This window comes from Lotus japonicus, chromosome 1 (genome assembly GCF_012489685.1).
Source record: "Lotus japonicus ecotype B-129 chromosome 1, LjGifu_v1.2".
Taxonomy (NCBI): Eukaryota; Viridiplantae; Streptophyta; class Magnoliopsida; order Fabales; family Fabaceae; genus Lotus; species Lotus japonicus.
In genome coordinates, this window is record NC_080041.1 from 119,361,151 (window position 1) to 119,375,962 (window position 14,812).

General features: G+C 37.2%; 1 protein-coding gene across 1 annotated transcript; it reads left to right on the top strand.

The window, feature by feature from the left end:
• Window positions 1-4,571: 4,571 nt before the first annotated feature.
• LOC130729832 (acyltransferase GLAUCE) lies at window positions 4,572-9,276 on the top strand. The gene is made up of 2 exons (XM_057581668.1): window positions 4,572-5,155; window positions 8,130-9,276. The coding sequence occupies exons 1-2, from the start codon at window positions 4,703-4,705 to the stop codon at window positions 9,015-9,017; spliced, it is 1,341 nt and encodes a 446-aa protein (XP_057437651.1). The 5' UTR covers window positions 4,572-4,702; the 3' UTR covers window positions 9,018-9,276.
• The last annotated feature ends 5,536 nt before the right edge of the window (window positions 9,277-14,812 follow it).

Consider the following 14,812-nt stretch of genomic DNA (forward strand, 5'->3'; position numbering starts at 1 on the left):
CACTAGACTTGAAAGTTGAGCTTGTATTTATTACAAACACTTACAATTAATTAAAATGGAGATAAATAATAAAATATACAAATGTGATGTTTATGGTGAAATCCACTATAGAAACTTTTAAGAGTTGTTGGGTTGGAGTAAAAAGTTAGTAAAATGGGGTAGATGATGTGGCATTATGAAAAATTGAAAAAATGATGTGTAGATATTTTAGTGAGTATAATGGATGTAGATGCTCTTAGAAAGATGGTAGGAAACCGTTCGTTAATAAAACTTAGCAGGTCACTTGAAGAAATAATATGCTGAATTTAAAGCATATTCTGAAAGTTAGCTACAAGCTAATACGGTTCAGTACTAATGTGCAACCTTGAGAGTTTAGCAGAGGAAAATAATTATTTTATGTTTAAAACACTTCTATAAACTCCTCTCAGCTTTCCCTTAAATCAAACAACTAGGTAAGAGACAAGGATTGTCACACGATATATATCTTGTTCACCTAACACCTGCGCTACTTCAAGTCTCCTTAATCACTTATGGAGTTTTTCATTAACTTCACTAAGTTACCAGTATTGATTTCACCTCGTCAGGCTAAACCGAGTGGTACTTTCAATAGTCTCTCCAAGCTATCCGCTAGTCAATAGAAGTGGTGTTGAACAAACTTTTACAGTTTTCTAAACTATCTCAAGCTTGCAACTTAATAAATGAGAATGTTTTTTGAAGCTTAGCATTGCGTAGTCTTAAAAAGATTCATAACAAATGATTGATAATTATAGCTTAGGAATACACTTGAGAAAGATGAAATAATCAGAGGTTTGATTGGGATACAAAACTTGTTGGTGATTTTAGAATCATCAATGTATTTTAGTAGTAATGTGATCTACTATAGGCTGATGCAATTACGCGTTAGGCTCGGAATCGAGTCAGGTTAGTGCGGAGTGCACGCTCGGAGAGCCAACGCATAATTGACCGCGAATACGAACCGGGGTCCAAGGGGCGGAGCCCCTGGCTAAGTTTGTGACCCTAGTTTGAAATTGTTTGAAAAATTGTGACTTATTTTCGAACAATTGTGATCATTCGTGCAGCCTCTTATATAAGGTTACTTGCAGCCTAAGGAATTGATACAGAAAAACAGAAAGAGAATACAGAAACAGATTTTCGAAAACAGAACATCATCTCTACTTTCTTTATCTGTTCTCTTGTGCCAAGAAACAGATTGATTGTCAATTATTATCCCAACAAAGATTTCGTGAACCCAGGCAATTATAGGGTCGAAATAATTTGTTCGGAAAGTGGACGCTCACGATTCTTGACTTTATCCAGGATTATCACAACCGATTTCTAACAAAACTAATGTATAATAATTGATTTTGCAATAACTTGGTTATGTAACTTGTTGTCAGTGTATATAATATATATATATATATATATATTTCTTTTCAGTATTAATTTTTTTCAAAAATATTTAGTCAGGTTCAAGTATTCGTTTGAATCTTCTTCTCTTTTAAAATATACGTTGGAGGGAAACATTTACACTTTGTTTGGTAGGATGGAGAGAGATAGAGAAGAAAGAGTAGAGAAGAGAGAAGTTGAGTAGAGAGAAATATGTGAGAAATATAGTAGATTTGTTGATTGTTTGGTATGATAGAGATGAAAGAGAGAGATGAGAGAAAGAATGAGGTGAATAATATAAAATAAAAAACTAAAAATTTTAATTTTTAAAAAAAGACTATGATGTCCGGCAAAAGAAAAAAAATTACAACTTTCAATGACCTTGGAGAGAGAGAAGACGTACAAAGACAAAATAGGAAACAAAAAAGTAAATATCATCCACATGCTATCTCTTCTCAAATTGGAGAGAGGAAAAAAAGGAGTGGGGTAAAAATCTCTCTCTTCACTAGAGATGTAGCTACCAAACAAGGGTGGTTTGAGCATCTCTTCTCTATCTCTCTCCTATCTCTCTCTTGCCAAACTCTCTTCAAACAAACATAGTGTTAATGTATGAGTCTTATCTTCTTGCTAACGTGTACGAAAAAGTAGGAGTAATTCAACTTAGTAGCTAGTGTACTATTCTAACATCTTCAAAAAGGTGCCATTTTCTTTGCATTTTGTCCAATAGAGAAGATTTTCAATACTTTGGCTTTTGGTGATGAGGTCTTGATATTGCATACGAATTCTAAGTGCTTTTTAAGGAATGATCAATGCCTTCTGATAAATGGCATCTTCGAGAGGTGATTAGAGTAAGACTTTTTTACCCCGTTCAGCATGTGGGAACTCTTTAGCATGTGTTATGCTTCTTAGTACTTCAACATATATCTTTTGAAACTTGATAACTTAAGTATTAGAGCAAAGACTTCAAAATAAGTTGTTGAGTTCTCAACTTAGTGAATTTGCAATTCAGCATATGTTTTCAACAATTTTGAAAGTTCCTACAAAAACTTAATTAAGCTTCTTATCGTAAGATCGTAACATGGGGTATTAGGATCTAAATGCCTGTTTGATTTCTGTTTTTAAAAACAGTTTTCTGTTTTATAAAATTTAAAAACAAAAAAACTTGTTTGATAGAATTGTTTTCTCATAATTGATTTAAAAACAATTTTCTATTATTTTGTTTTTAAAACAGAAAAAAGTTATTTTTGTTTTTTTATTTTGGAAACAATTGAAACACGGAGAACAACTTTTCATTAATGGCACACTTGTAATTACTTGAGAATGAGAATAAGAATAGAAATCGTTATATACATACAATTGAATCATCGTTAATGATTGCCACCGTCCCTGCTTCTCTCCAACTTTCATTTCAGTGTTTGGCTCTGTTTTCCTGATTGCCATTGCCACCACATTGAACCTCCTCATGTACTCTTTTATGCTACGTGCTATCTAATTGGTTTCCCTGTACCCTAGTCCCTATTGTTTTCCATTCATCAACGCAATGATTAGTTATCATTGTGGTTGACCCATAATTGGTTATTACCATGAAGATAAATATCGTTCAACAAGTCCAGTTCGGAAACAAAGTGCTATGTTTCTCCAAGTCGCTCAAGGAAACATGTTGCATGTTATTTATATATTGTGATATAAAACTTGACACTCAAAGTTTTTTCACACTTCAAGGATCCAAACCCCTTAAGTAAGAGATTGGGGGAATTCAATTCCCAATTTTCACGAATGGAAAAAAGTTATTACTCAGCCTCCTACTCTTGATATGTTCCTTAAAAAATCCGATTCGTGCGGCTGCTTCTTCCCCCAACTAACGAAGAAATCTTGGCGGAATTGCCACATATGAAATTGAGCACAATTTTGCAAAGAAATAGTCCGCTTGTTCCTCAAGAAGAGAACTTAATGGGCTGACAGTGAGAAGACTTCTACCACTTATTGTACTGACAGTGATATGAGAGATTAATCTCACGATAATTAATTATAGAGATATCTTGATTAAAAAAAAATTTAAAAGATATTATTTTGAAAGAGATAGAGTAAATTTAAGAAATTCATAAAAAATACTACACAATCAAACAAGTTTTCCAATTTATAATTTTCAAAGCATGTTTTAAAAACAAATTTTTTTTGTGTTTTTATTCTCAAAACAGTTTTCAAAATTGAATGATCAAACAGGTTTTTTACATACTTTCTTCCCAAAAACAATTTTATAAAACTAATTTGCAAAACAGTTTTTAAAAACAATAAAATAAAAACAGAATCAAACAGGCCTTAAAACTTGTGGCCTTTTCTTTCTTTATACTTGTTTGGAAGACTTTATTTGAGTTCATTGGAAAACTCTTATGCAATTGCTTTGCACCTGCTCTTGTCCTGACCTTCTCTACACCGGCTGGTGTCCATGTTGTTGTACCTTCTTGTGTACAAAAGTATCCATGAGTTAAATACTACAAGAAAAAATTGTATGCTTATTCAAACTAGATTAATCCAATTAGCTGGCTCTCTCAATTGGATAAAACATGTTATCTTAAGTGTTTAAATGAATTAGAAACATTTGAGAATTGATTTTGTGGTTTTTGAGAGAGAAAAGTGGACAAAAGCTTTTAATAACAATTGAGAAAAATATTTCAAAACGCGTTTTGGTAATCGACCATAAATCTAAATGGTTACTCGATTACCTCGTAATTTTCAAAAGTGTTTTTTTCTGACCAATTACCATCACCAAGGGAGTTACTGAAAACACATTTTCCGAATTCTTTCTCATATATATCCAAGCTCTCTATTTTGTGGTTCTTTGTCAAAAACTCATTGCCGATGGCTCTCTCTCATATCCAAGCATGTGGTCAGAAACCACCACAATCTACATATATATATCGATCAATGATCGCGAAATTATGTCTATTATTAAACATTACTAAAAGAAAAAAGAAGTGAAGGATTAATTGGAAAATAAAGTCTTGAGTTGGTATGCACTATCCGGCCGTTGGGATAACCCTTTAATTTCAACCACAAATATCAATGAATTCTTTGATTTAACTTTCTATTTTTCCTCTTCTGAACTCGTGTCACAATCTCAACCGTTCATAGTTTTGAAGTTCATGAAACTTGCATATGTGCGCTATGGTATATATATGACATGAAAGAACATGCAGCATGCTTCCCCTGAAGATCACACCCACCAATTTACCATAAACGAACACACACACACACTCACACACATTAAACTCTTCAATTTTCAGCTCTATATATATCCGTAGGTAAATCAGAAGGCATGGGATCCTCTTGCCAAGAATCTTCACCACTTGAAGACATGAAGGTGACCATCCACGAAACCTCAATGGTTTTTCCATCCAAAGAAACCGAGAAGAAGCCCTTGTTCTTGTCAAACATAGACAAGGTCCTTAATTTCGATGTGGACACGGTTCACTTCTTCGCCGCGAACGAGGATTTCCCTCCGGAGATCGCGACGGAGAGGTTCAAGAATGCGCTAGCTGATGCTTTGGTGGCTTATGACTTCTTGGCCGGAAGATTGAAGGTGAACTCCGAAACCAGCAGGTTGGAGGTGGATTGCAATGCGGAGGGGGTGGGGCTTGTAGTGGCTTCTAGCAAATACAAGTTGGATCAGATTGGGGACTTGGCTTATCCTAATCCAGCTTTTGCACAGTTTGTTCACACGACTAAGGATTTCACTAAACCTGGTGATATTCCATTATGTGTTGTCCAGGTACAAAATTTCAACTTTTTTTTCCCTATTCATCTTTGTCTAAGGTAATTCATTGATGATGGAGTACTGACAAACAGTTTGTAACTTGTCGTGCATTAAAGTTTAAAGTTTGTAAATAATGAGATGATAAATGCTAGCAAGACACTCTCTTAAGAACACAGTACTCTAACTCGTTGTGATTGGTTTTTTGAAAAGTTAGGGTGTGTTTATTTTTCAATTTCAACCATGTTAGCACACATTTCAAGACAAAATCACACATTCATAAGCATCAAACATGAAAGGAGAGAGCGAATTCCGTTGAGTAAAAGTTGGTTGAGGTTGAGTATGCAAAGTGCAAACACACACTTAACAAATGTGTTAACTTTTAAAAAAATATATCAATCATAATAAGTGCGTACATAAAAAAGAGTGTTTACAACCCTCATTTTAAGAAGATATGTTTCAAGTGTAATTAAAAGTAACATATGTTTTTTAACCCTCATTTTATGTCTATGCATATTTTTTATGTTTGAAAGTAAGTTTTTAGGTAGACATATTTTAACGACAATACAATTAAACATATTGATAGTAAATCTTTTATAATTCAGTTATGATATGACCACCAACAAATAATAATACAGTTAGACACCTTTTACACATTTCACTTTTTTTTTCTCTATTTCTTAATTTTGATCACATCACCCTCATTTTTTTTTCTGACTTTTATTTGTATTTGTTAGGTGTCTATTCAATATTTTCCTTTATAATTATTGTATGTGTGCTTGTGGATGTTTTGTTGAGCTCCCGTTTGCTTCATGTGGTTACATTATCAAAGTAGCTTGAACTTATTTCTCGCATCAGGAAAGCATTGACTTTCCAGCCATCCACGGTTTGACCGTGACACAACTTCTTAAATTATATCTACATTTAATTCATACTAGCATATCTATCTGTACATGCACTTCTACTGCTAACCTACCCACATTTATTTACGTACTCTTTTAAAATCATTTTTCTCTCACATATATCATCTTTCTTTTTGCTCATTCAATTGTGTACAAATCTTGTTGGTTCAGCACTTCTTTTTCATATTGTTCTTAATTTTCGGGGTTGTTAGAGATCGAGACAAATACTTAACAATAGTTCAGAAATAAAGATATATATACAATTGATTATGTGAATGTTAGGATACAAAGTGAAAAATTATAATAAAATTAAAATCGCTGGTAAAAATAATTTTCCAAAAACTTTAGTGATTATCCACTAAATTTTTAATTTAACTGTGACCCAAATATGCATTATATTAGTGCATGTCTTCTATGCAAATCTAACTCTCCTCTTCTGCTTTTTTTTTTCTTTCTACTATGGGGTAATATCTCCATTGTTGTCCGCGTTCATGCTCTCTTCTTGTCAAGGGTTGCCTTTATATTTCAACGCGATTTGGGAAGTATTAGTTATTATCCTTGTCTATAGTTAGGTGACCGAAAAATCAGCCTAGCTGACACCAATATTTGGAGGACCACTAGAAGTAAGATGTCATATTTTGATGATATAAGGTTGACATAAAAAATTTCCATAATTATTATCTCTTCCACTTGTTGGGTCATGAGAGGTCTAACACAATAAGTTTAAACACCATTAATAAATAGTTGAGCTCCTTAAACTTTTTGTTGAAGATTCAATTTTTAAACAGTGTATATATATAAAGAAAGAGTTGTTGTGACTTATGAGATGTCTACATATTTAATATAGTTTGAGTTTTAAGTTTTAAGAAAATTTGTCTCACAACTGCCTATCATAATTGCCTACTGTGATAATATATTGATAAAAAACGATTAACATCACATTTTTCATTAAAAACCTTTATGTATTTAATTATGATGACTTATAGACCATCTTATAATAGGTTGTTTTCTTGTCTACATCTCAGTTAAACATATTCATTTACATGTGACATCTTGTTCATGTTAGGTACTCCAACACCTATTTTCTATAAAAAAAAAACCTAAAAAGTTCATAAGGGCGCAATTATTATGAGAAGATACAATAATACATTTAATAGACATGCACATTTATTTTACAATTTTTAGCCGAGCATTAGTTGCAGTTAAAAAACCACCACTAATCTATATGTTTAAAAAATGTTCATGTAAAACATATGTCTGCCAATCAGTTAGGGGTGTTCATGGTTTGGTTCTTAACCAAACCAAACCATATCCACTTTAAAACCACTTATATGGTTTGGTTTATTATCCAAACCAGTTTTAAAAATATGGATATGGTTAAAAACCGGTTTTAAAATATAGATATACTTGAAAACCGGTTTAAAACCAGATATTTCTCAAAATCAGTTGAAAACCAGATTTAAAAATGGATTACGTTCAATAAAATTTAAATTGAATCAAATAAATATTTTATTCTCAACTAGAATCTTACAAAATTGAAAACAAGATAGAAATTGAATTGAATCTAAACAGTATAACACAAAACAGAAACGAGATAAATCCAAAGAAACTAGAGTGAGAAACGGAAGGTGAGAGAGAGGCATAGGATAGAGAGACGCAGAGAGTGAGCGACGATGAGGGAGAGACGTTGGTGGGGGGAGAGAAGCGCGGAGAGAGGGAGAGAGAAACACATGGGATACGGAAGGAGAGAGAGAGAGAGAGGAACGCATCAGAGAGAGAGAGAGGGGGGGGACAGAATGAGAAAGAAACGTAACAGACATAAGAGTGGATCAATTGGTAACCAAATGAGTTTTAAATATGGGTATGGATATCCAAATTTTATATCCGGTTTTCAACTTTGGATAACCAAATGGTTTTAAAATATAAAAGTGGATCAATTGATAAACCGGTTTTAGGAAATTTGGATTTTTTAGTTTTGGATTCAGACGGTTATGGATAGGATCAACATAACCGGATATTTTGAACAGGCCTAGAAGAAGTCCCCTTAAACAATTGATAAAGTGATTATGTTGCACATACTTAACATGCAGGTAACATCCTTCGAATGTGGAGGCTTTGCAATTGGTTTCACAACCAGCCACACCACCTTTGACGGCCTCAGCTTCAAAACTTTCTTGGACAACCTCGCTGCACTGGCTGCTAACAAGCCCCTGGCCGTGACACCCTGCCACGACAGGCACCTCCTCGCCGCCCGATCCCCGCCACGCATCAGCTTCCCCCACCCGGAGTTGATCAACCTTGAAAGCCTTGACTCTGGAGTCTTCGGAGCCTCCACAGAAAAACTTATCTTCAATGTCTTCCGCCTAACCTCCGACAACATCACCGCACTCAAGGAGAAAGCAAAGAGTACTAACAGCGCCACACGTGTCACGGGTTTCAATGCGGTCACCGCGCTTTTGTGGAAATGCAAGGCTCTCTCAGGACCTCAGGATCCTGAAAGATCGTCTACTATTTTATACGCGGTGGATATACGTCCACGGTTGAACCCTCCGCTCCCGAAATCTTACACCGGGAACGCGGTTTTAACCGCGTACGCCACCGCGAAGTGTGGTGAATTGGAGGAGGGTTCGTTTTCGAGATTGGTGGAGATGGTTGGTGAGGGTGCTGGGAGAATGAGTGATGAGTACGCGAGGTCGGTTATAGATTGGGGGGAGTTGTATAACGGATTTCCCAATGGGGAGGTTTTGGTTTCGTCTTGGTGGCGGTTGGGGTTTGAGGAGGTGGAGTATCCGTGGGGGAAGCCAAAGTATTGTTGTCCGGTGGTGCATCATAGGAAGGATATTATATTGGTGTTTCCTCCTCTTCGCGAGGGTAGCGGCGGTGGCAGTGACAGTGGTGATGGTGTGAGTGTTATTGTTGCTCTGCCTCCAGAGGACATGGAGAAGTTTCAGAGTATTTTTTACACGTTCTTGAGCTGAGAGACTGGTGGAAAGTTGGAAACTACATGTTCTCTTATCATGTTATGGTTATTGATGTCCTGAATTACTGATGAACGGTGCAATATGCCACCATGTTTGGTATTTTAATATATGATATGATGATATGAGCATTAGTTAATTTGTAATTATATTTGTTGAGTGTAAACAGTCATGAGGAAAATGAGTTCTCATTGTTGATTAATGAAATGTACGAGTGATTATATTTTAATGGTGATCAAGTTTGTGTTGTTCCTGAATATGCCTTGATAAGTAAAGAGGAAACAGAAGGAAATAGCAAGCATTGTGCCACTATGCTTTTCAAGTATCTCAATAAATGATGAACAACAAGCAAATGAGTTGAGTTAGGAGATGAGATAAATTTACTTAACTTGTTAACATCAAAGCATATATCCGGTCTAGAAATGGTCAAATAAAGCAACCTGTCTTTGAGTTTTCGGTATAAATTAAAGAACAGTCAGGAAGAGGATATCACCATCAAAATTGGATAATGTTGTTGGCAGCCTTGCAGTGAATGAAATCAGTATCCTCCAACAAAGTGGGTATGTATTTGCTGAATGTGCCAAGTGCCAACTATGAGGCCTAAAGAGTATATCTAAGATCACCTAGAATATTTAGTTTGAGTAGAGATTGCAGCTGCTTCTGTTGATTTTTTGTAACTTGAGATGCACTTGGACTCTAGTCATTATAATTTCATCAACATAGACTAGGATAGCTACAAAGTGCTCACCCTTTAATTTCCAAGAGTGAATAAAGAGTGATCACATTTGGATTGTGTAAATCCAATGTACCGTGAAGGAGTTAAAAAATTATGAAACCAATGTTGAAGATATTTAGAAGCGTATTTAGACAGGTCTGGCTCAAGTTGAAGTAGGACTATCTTGTTGAGAAGATATGAGGTAGTAGCAGCCTTAAGGGCATGCTTTGTGCTTAAAACCAAGGCCCCTGAAGAGCTAACATCCTAAAAGGCTTCGAAATAAATATTTCCAGAGAAGCTTGTTGATGGCCTCAAAATCCCTAGCCTCTTTCAAGAAGCCAGAATTCCATATCAATGTATATCCCTGGGATGAGAAGATTCAACTTCGGTCAGTTTGGATTTCCTCTTTGAAGGAGTTTCAAGAGCCGACCCAGTCATTTAATTATTTAAAAGAGTCGAGGATGCTCTCAGTGTCTTGACCTCAAATATCTCCATGACGCTCGGACTAGGTATGTTTTCGCCTTGTACTTAATCTTGGTAAGAAATGGGAGCTACCCCCTGTTGATATTGGAATTTTGAAATAAGGGTAACCCTACGACTTAAGGTCAAAGCAGAAGTTCAAGCGTCAAAAATGGCTTCGAAGGTCGAGGATGCAAAGAGAAGCTTAGTTAAAGAAGCCCGATCGAACAAGGAGTGGAAGAGATGATCATACGTGAAGGGACCTCAGAGTGTACTGGTTCAAATATCTATTCAAAGTAAGAGGGTCCTGACTCCCGAGCAGATCTTAACACTTAGAAACTTTTCCCATCATAGCCCAAGTGAATAACGATCTTCAAGGAAGTCGTAACATATAGTGATTTTCACCTCACACAATGAGAAGTGGAGGTTCTCAAGACACATTCAAAGTATGTTCTATAATTCGGGGTTTGAACCCACGATTAAGTCTAGAAGGGTCCATAACCCACGTCTAGACCTAGAAAGGACCAAAACCCACAATCTAGAAGTTTCACACGCTATGCTTCTTTCCACGTTCGCAAAATGAGGGCATGACTAGATTGTGGGTACGTGGAGATCAAGTCAAGGCTTCAAAGGCAAGAACTTCAAGGAATGCCAAGGAAACAACTTACATATAGGCAGTTACTTTCCTATCAATCTAGTTCGTAGGGTTAGTTAATTATTTGTAGTTCTAGCACTATAAATAGACCTATGTTACTCTAGAATAAGGGTTGGAAACTGAAATACTAACACTTTAAACGCCCACAAGTCGATCACACAGATAAGGGACTACACGAGTTAATGTATACGAGTTCCTTGCAGCTTTGTTCTTCTATTTTTACAATTTAATTCAATTTACTTTTCTTTAACAACTTTACTTCTTTCTTTATAATTTTCCTTTATATCTCATGCATCTTTTTTTCTTTCATTTTTTTTAATTTCACGCTGTTAACCTGCTCATCGGAGCACCTTTTTCGAACTAAGGTCTTGATTCACCAAACATCGATCACAAAAGTTTTCACTGGACAACTTGCACGATTTCACAAACTACTTTTCAATATCAGGGTTTGAGTTCACCGGAACTCAAACCCCAAGGATCTGATCTAAGTCCTAGATTTCCCTTTAGATCCATTTGTTTGTGCAGGAAATCCAGGGTGCAATTTCCAGCATAAGCATCTCCTCAACATGCCCAATTTACTCTGAAATATTTAAAGGAGTGACCATTTTATCAACCCTTTGAGGAGAAGCATCCCGCAATGTGGCATATTGTTGGGGAGAGTCACGGAGAGGACCCATGGGCCAAGGTCGAGGGGAAACATCAAGGAGATCTTGGACACCACATCTTAACCCAAAACCTTAAGGCATTAGGTTTATGGGTCACATCTCTTATAAACTCTCCCTCTCACCTTGACTTCTCCGATGTGGGACTTGACTCCAACACTTGATTCCAACAATCTCCCCCTCAAGTGTGAGTCCCTCAACCACATCACCCATGGTCCTCCCGTCTGCGGAAGCTATCCACCTTGCACCGCCGTCCGCTGCCAACGGAACCCGCCGCCTAGCCACACTGCTAGGAAGAATTTCGACACAAGGAGTCGTCATGGTCCCACGAACCATCGGCTCTGATACCACTTGTTGGGGGAGACAGGGGAGCCCATGGGCCGAGGAGCAAGACACCAAGAGATATCGACGCCACATCTTAACCCAAAACCTTAAGGCATTAGGTTTAATGGGTCACATCTCTTATAAAGTCTTCTCCTCACCCAAACTTAACCAATGTGCGACTCCAACTTCGCACTTGAATTTTCAACAATCTCCCCCTCAAGTGCGAGTCACCTCTACATTATCATGGCCCCCCTCCGTGGAAGCATATCCACTCTTGCACCGCCGTTCGCTTCACTGCGTCAACGGAACCCGCCGCCTAGCCACACTGCTAAGAAGACTTTCGACACAAGGAGTCGTCATGGTCCCACGAACCATCGGCTCTGATACCACTTGTTGGGGAGAGTCACGGCGAGGACCCATGGGCCAAGGTCGAGGGGAAACACCAAGGAGATCTTGAACACCATATCTTAACCCAAAACCTTAATGCCTTAGTTTTATGGGTCACATCTCTTATAAACTCTCCCTCTTACATTGACTTCTTCGATGTGGGGCTTGACTCCAACACTTGATTCCAACACATATGTGATAATAGCCTCGCGACTATTGGGGAAATTCTGCTCGGTGTCAAGGTTCTTCAGTGTGCATCAGATGAAGACATTTTAGTGTTTTATGAAAATAGAAGAGTAGGAGGAAATTTTAAAGAATAATTAATGGAAGAATAAAAAGGTGAAATTGGTACGAAGTTGCAACTACCTACATACTCTTTAAGTACTTGATAAGTGTAATTGATTAATTCACGTGAAGGAAATTGATTTCATTTCTCATAGACTAGGGAAATTAGAATATTGAAAAATCTTTGTTCATTTGATGATCCCAAGGGGAATGAAGTATTTTTTCACCACGTTTTGCTCATTATACAAATTTTGAGTTCTTCTTAAAATTTAATTAAGATTGATCTATTTACTCTCTCACTGACTTGATTGTGAGAGTGTCTCCTGATAGTATACTTCTTCATGTCAACGCAACACCACCGCATAGGGGTGCACATGGGTTGAGTTGGATGGATTTTGGTCAAAATAAAATTCGAACCGATCAAAATTGTCTGGGTTTAGTTGGGTTGGATTTCACGAATTTCTTCGGACCCGATCCGAACCAACCCGACGAAGTTCGGATTGGGTTGGATGGATTGATTGGGTCATTATATTAAAATAATAATATATCTGAAATATTAAAAAATCTTGCAAATATTATTATAAATTCAGAAAAAGTTATAAAAAATACTAAATATGTTATCTATAAACACTATAAAGGAAGTAGCTAAAATCTACTGTTGATTTTGAGAGTTTTATTCAGTGTGTCAAGGTCCACGGTAAGGCTACTTTTTGTTCTTTTTATATAAGCTGGTTCCTTTTTGTTGCTTTTCCGATTACAAACGCATCGCTTTTCTGGCCAATTGCTCCATATATAAGGCCCTCCAATTCAGATTTTTTGTGGCACAATACGAAAGCACCACCAGCAGGGAGGAACAAGAAGAGGAAGTAGTCGCTCTAATCGAACACCGCACCCATGAAGTCGAAAACATCCACAAACGCATCGCTTATTACCAATCTCAGGTCACTCTTTTCACTACTACAACTACTATTACTACTTCCCTTTCAATATCATGCTTGGTTTTTCTTGTGGTGTTGTTTACACGGATTTTTGGTAAACAAATATCCTCTTAGTTCGACTAAAGGAAGTTTAGATTTCAGGGTCCTTTTGAGAAAACGTTTTGCCAAAGTGTAGTGTGTGGACGGATGTGTTTTCGACAACAATAAACAACTTCAAACGAAACTGGATTTTATTGAATATGAGTCGATTACAAAATAGTCAAGCAAACCAAAATAACATGAAAGCAAATTTCGACAAAACAAGCTACACATAAAAACTGGAAATTAACGAACTGAAATGCAAGGAAATTAAAGCGTTGGTTCTGCAACATACTCCTCCATCATCACGTTATGCTCTCGAAGTCTCATTGATGCGGACGTTTAGAGCTTTTAGTGAATTTTCAGAGTTTTTCAGTTGGGAACCCTCTCTTCTGCTGCTGCTTCCTCTATTTATATTGTTCTTTCTGCCCATGTTCTTGGCGGTTTTCTTTGGATGCACGACGGCTTCGTGGGTTTTGAATTTTGGCGCCATCCCCACGTTTAGCCGATGGTCTTCGCGCACGTGACTCTATTGCCACGTGGATGGTTCTGAGTCGTGGGCAACCGTTGCTATTCGTGGCGTCGTGGGTGTACGCACGTGCTTGCAGTTGCTTATTGTTCGGTAACTGCTTCTTCCATTGAGATGATCGAGATTTCTTCATCTTCTGAGTGTGTCGAGTTATGGCTTTTTACTAACTTGTCTTTGGGGGACATCGTGTGCTGAGTTGCCGGCTTCGCCCAACCCCTTCTGTCGAGAAACCATTTTTTTGTACCATGGTGTCGATAATTGTAATGCTTCTAATTTTGGCTTAACAGTTGCCCCCCAAAAATGTTGGTTGTCGACTGCTTTAGCTCAAAGACGCCAAGCATTTTTTTTTATCGCAGCCGTTCAATTCCAACGATTCAAATGCTTTGTGCTCTCGACCATTCGATCTTCAAGTCCAATCGGCAGCCATAACGTCTGGTGACTTCTCCACTAGCTGACAGTTATAGCCTTTTTAGGGCCATGATTTCACCTATGCCAAAAAGCTGAGAGGTGACATGAATTAATTAATAAAATAATCGCTTGGAACCCAAAGTTTTTATAAATTGCTGCTCAATGCGGCTTGGGTTCCGTTTCCCCTTCCGTTTATAAATACCCTCTTGGTATTCCTTGTTCAAGCTTTACTCTTTCATCCAACCTGCAACTTCTTCTTCCAGACTTCATCACTTCATCTTCTTCCGTCTTCTCTGAAACACTTGCTGCGTCCTTCAATGGCTTCCAATCCTGAGCAAACCCTTCCGTTGGCCAC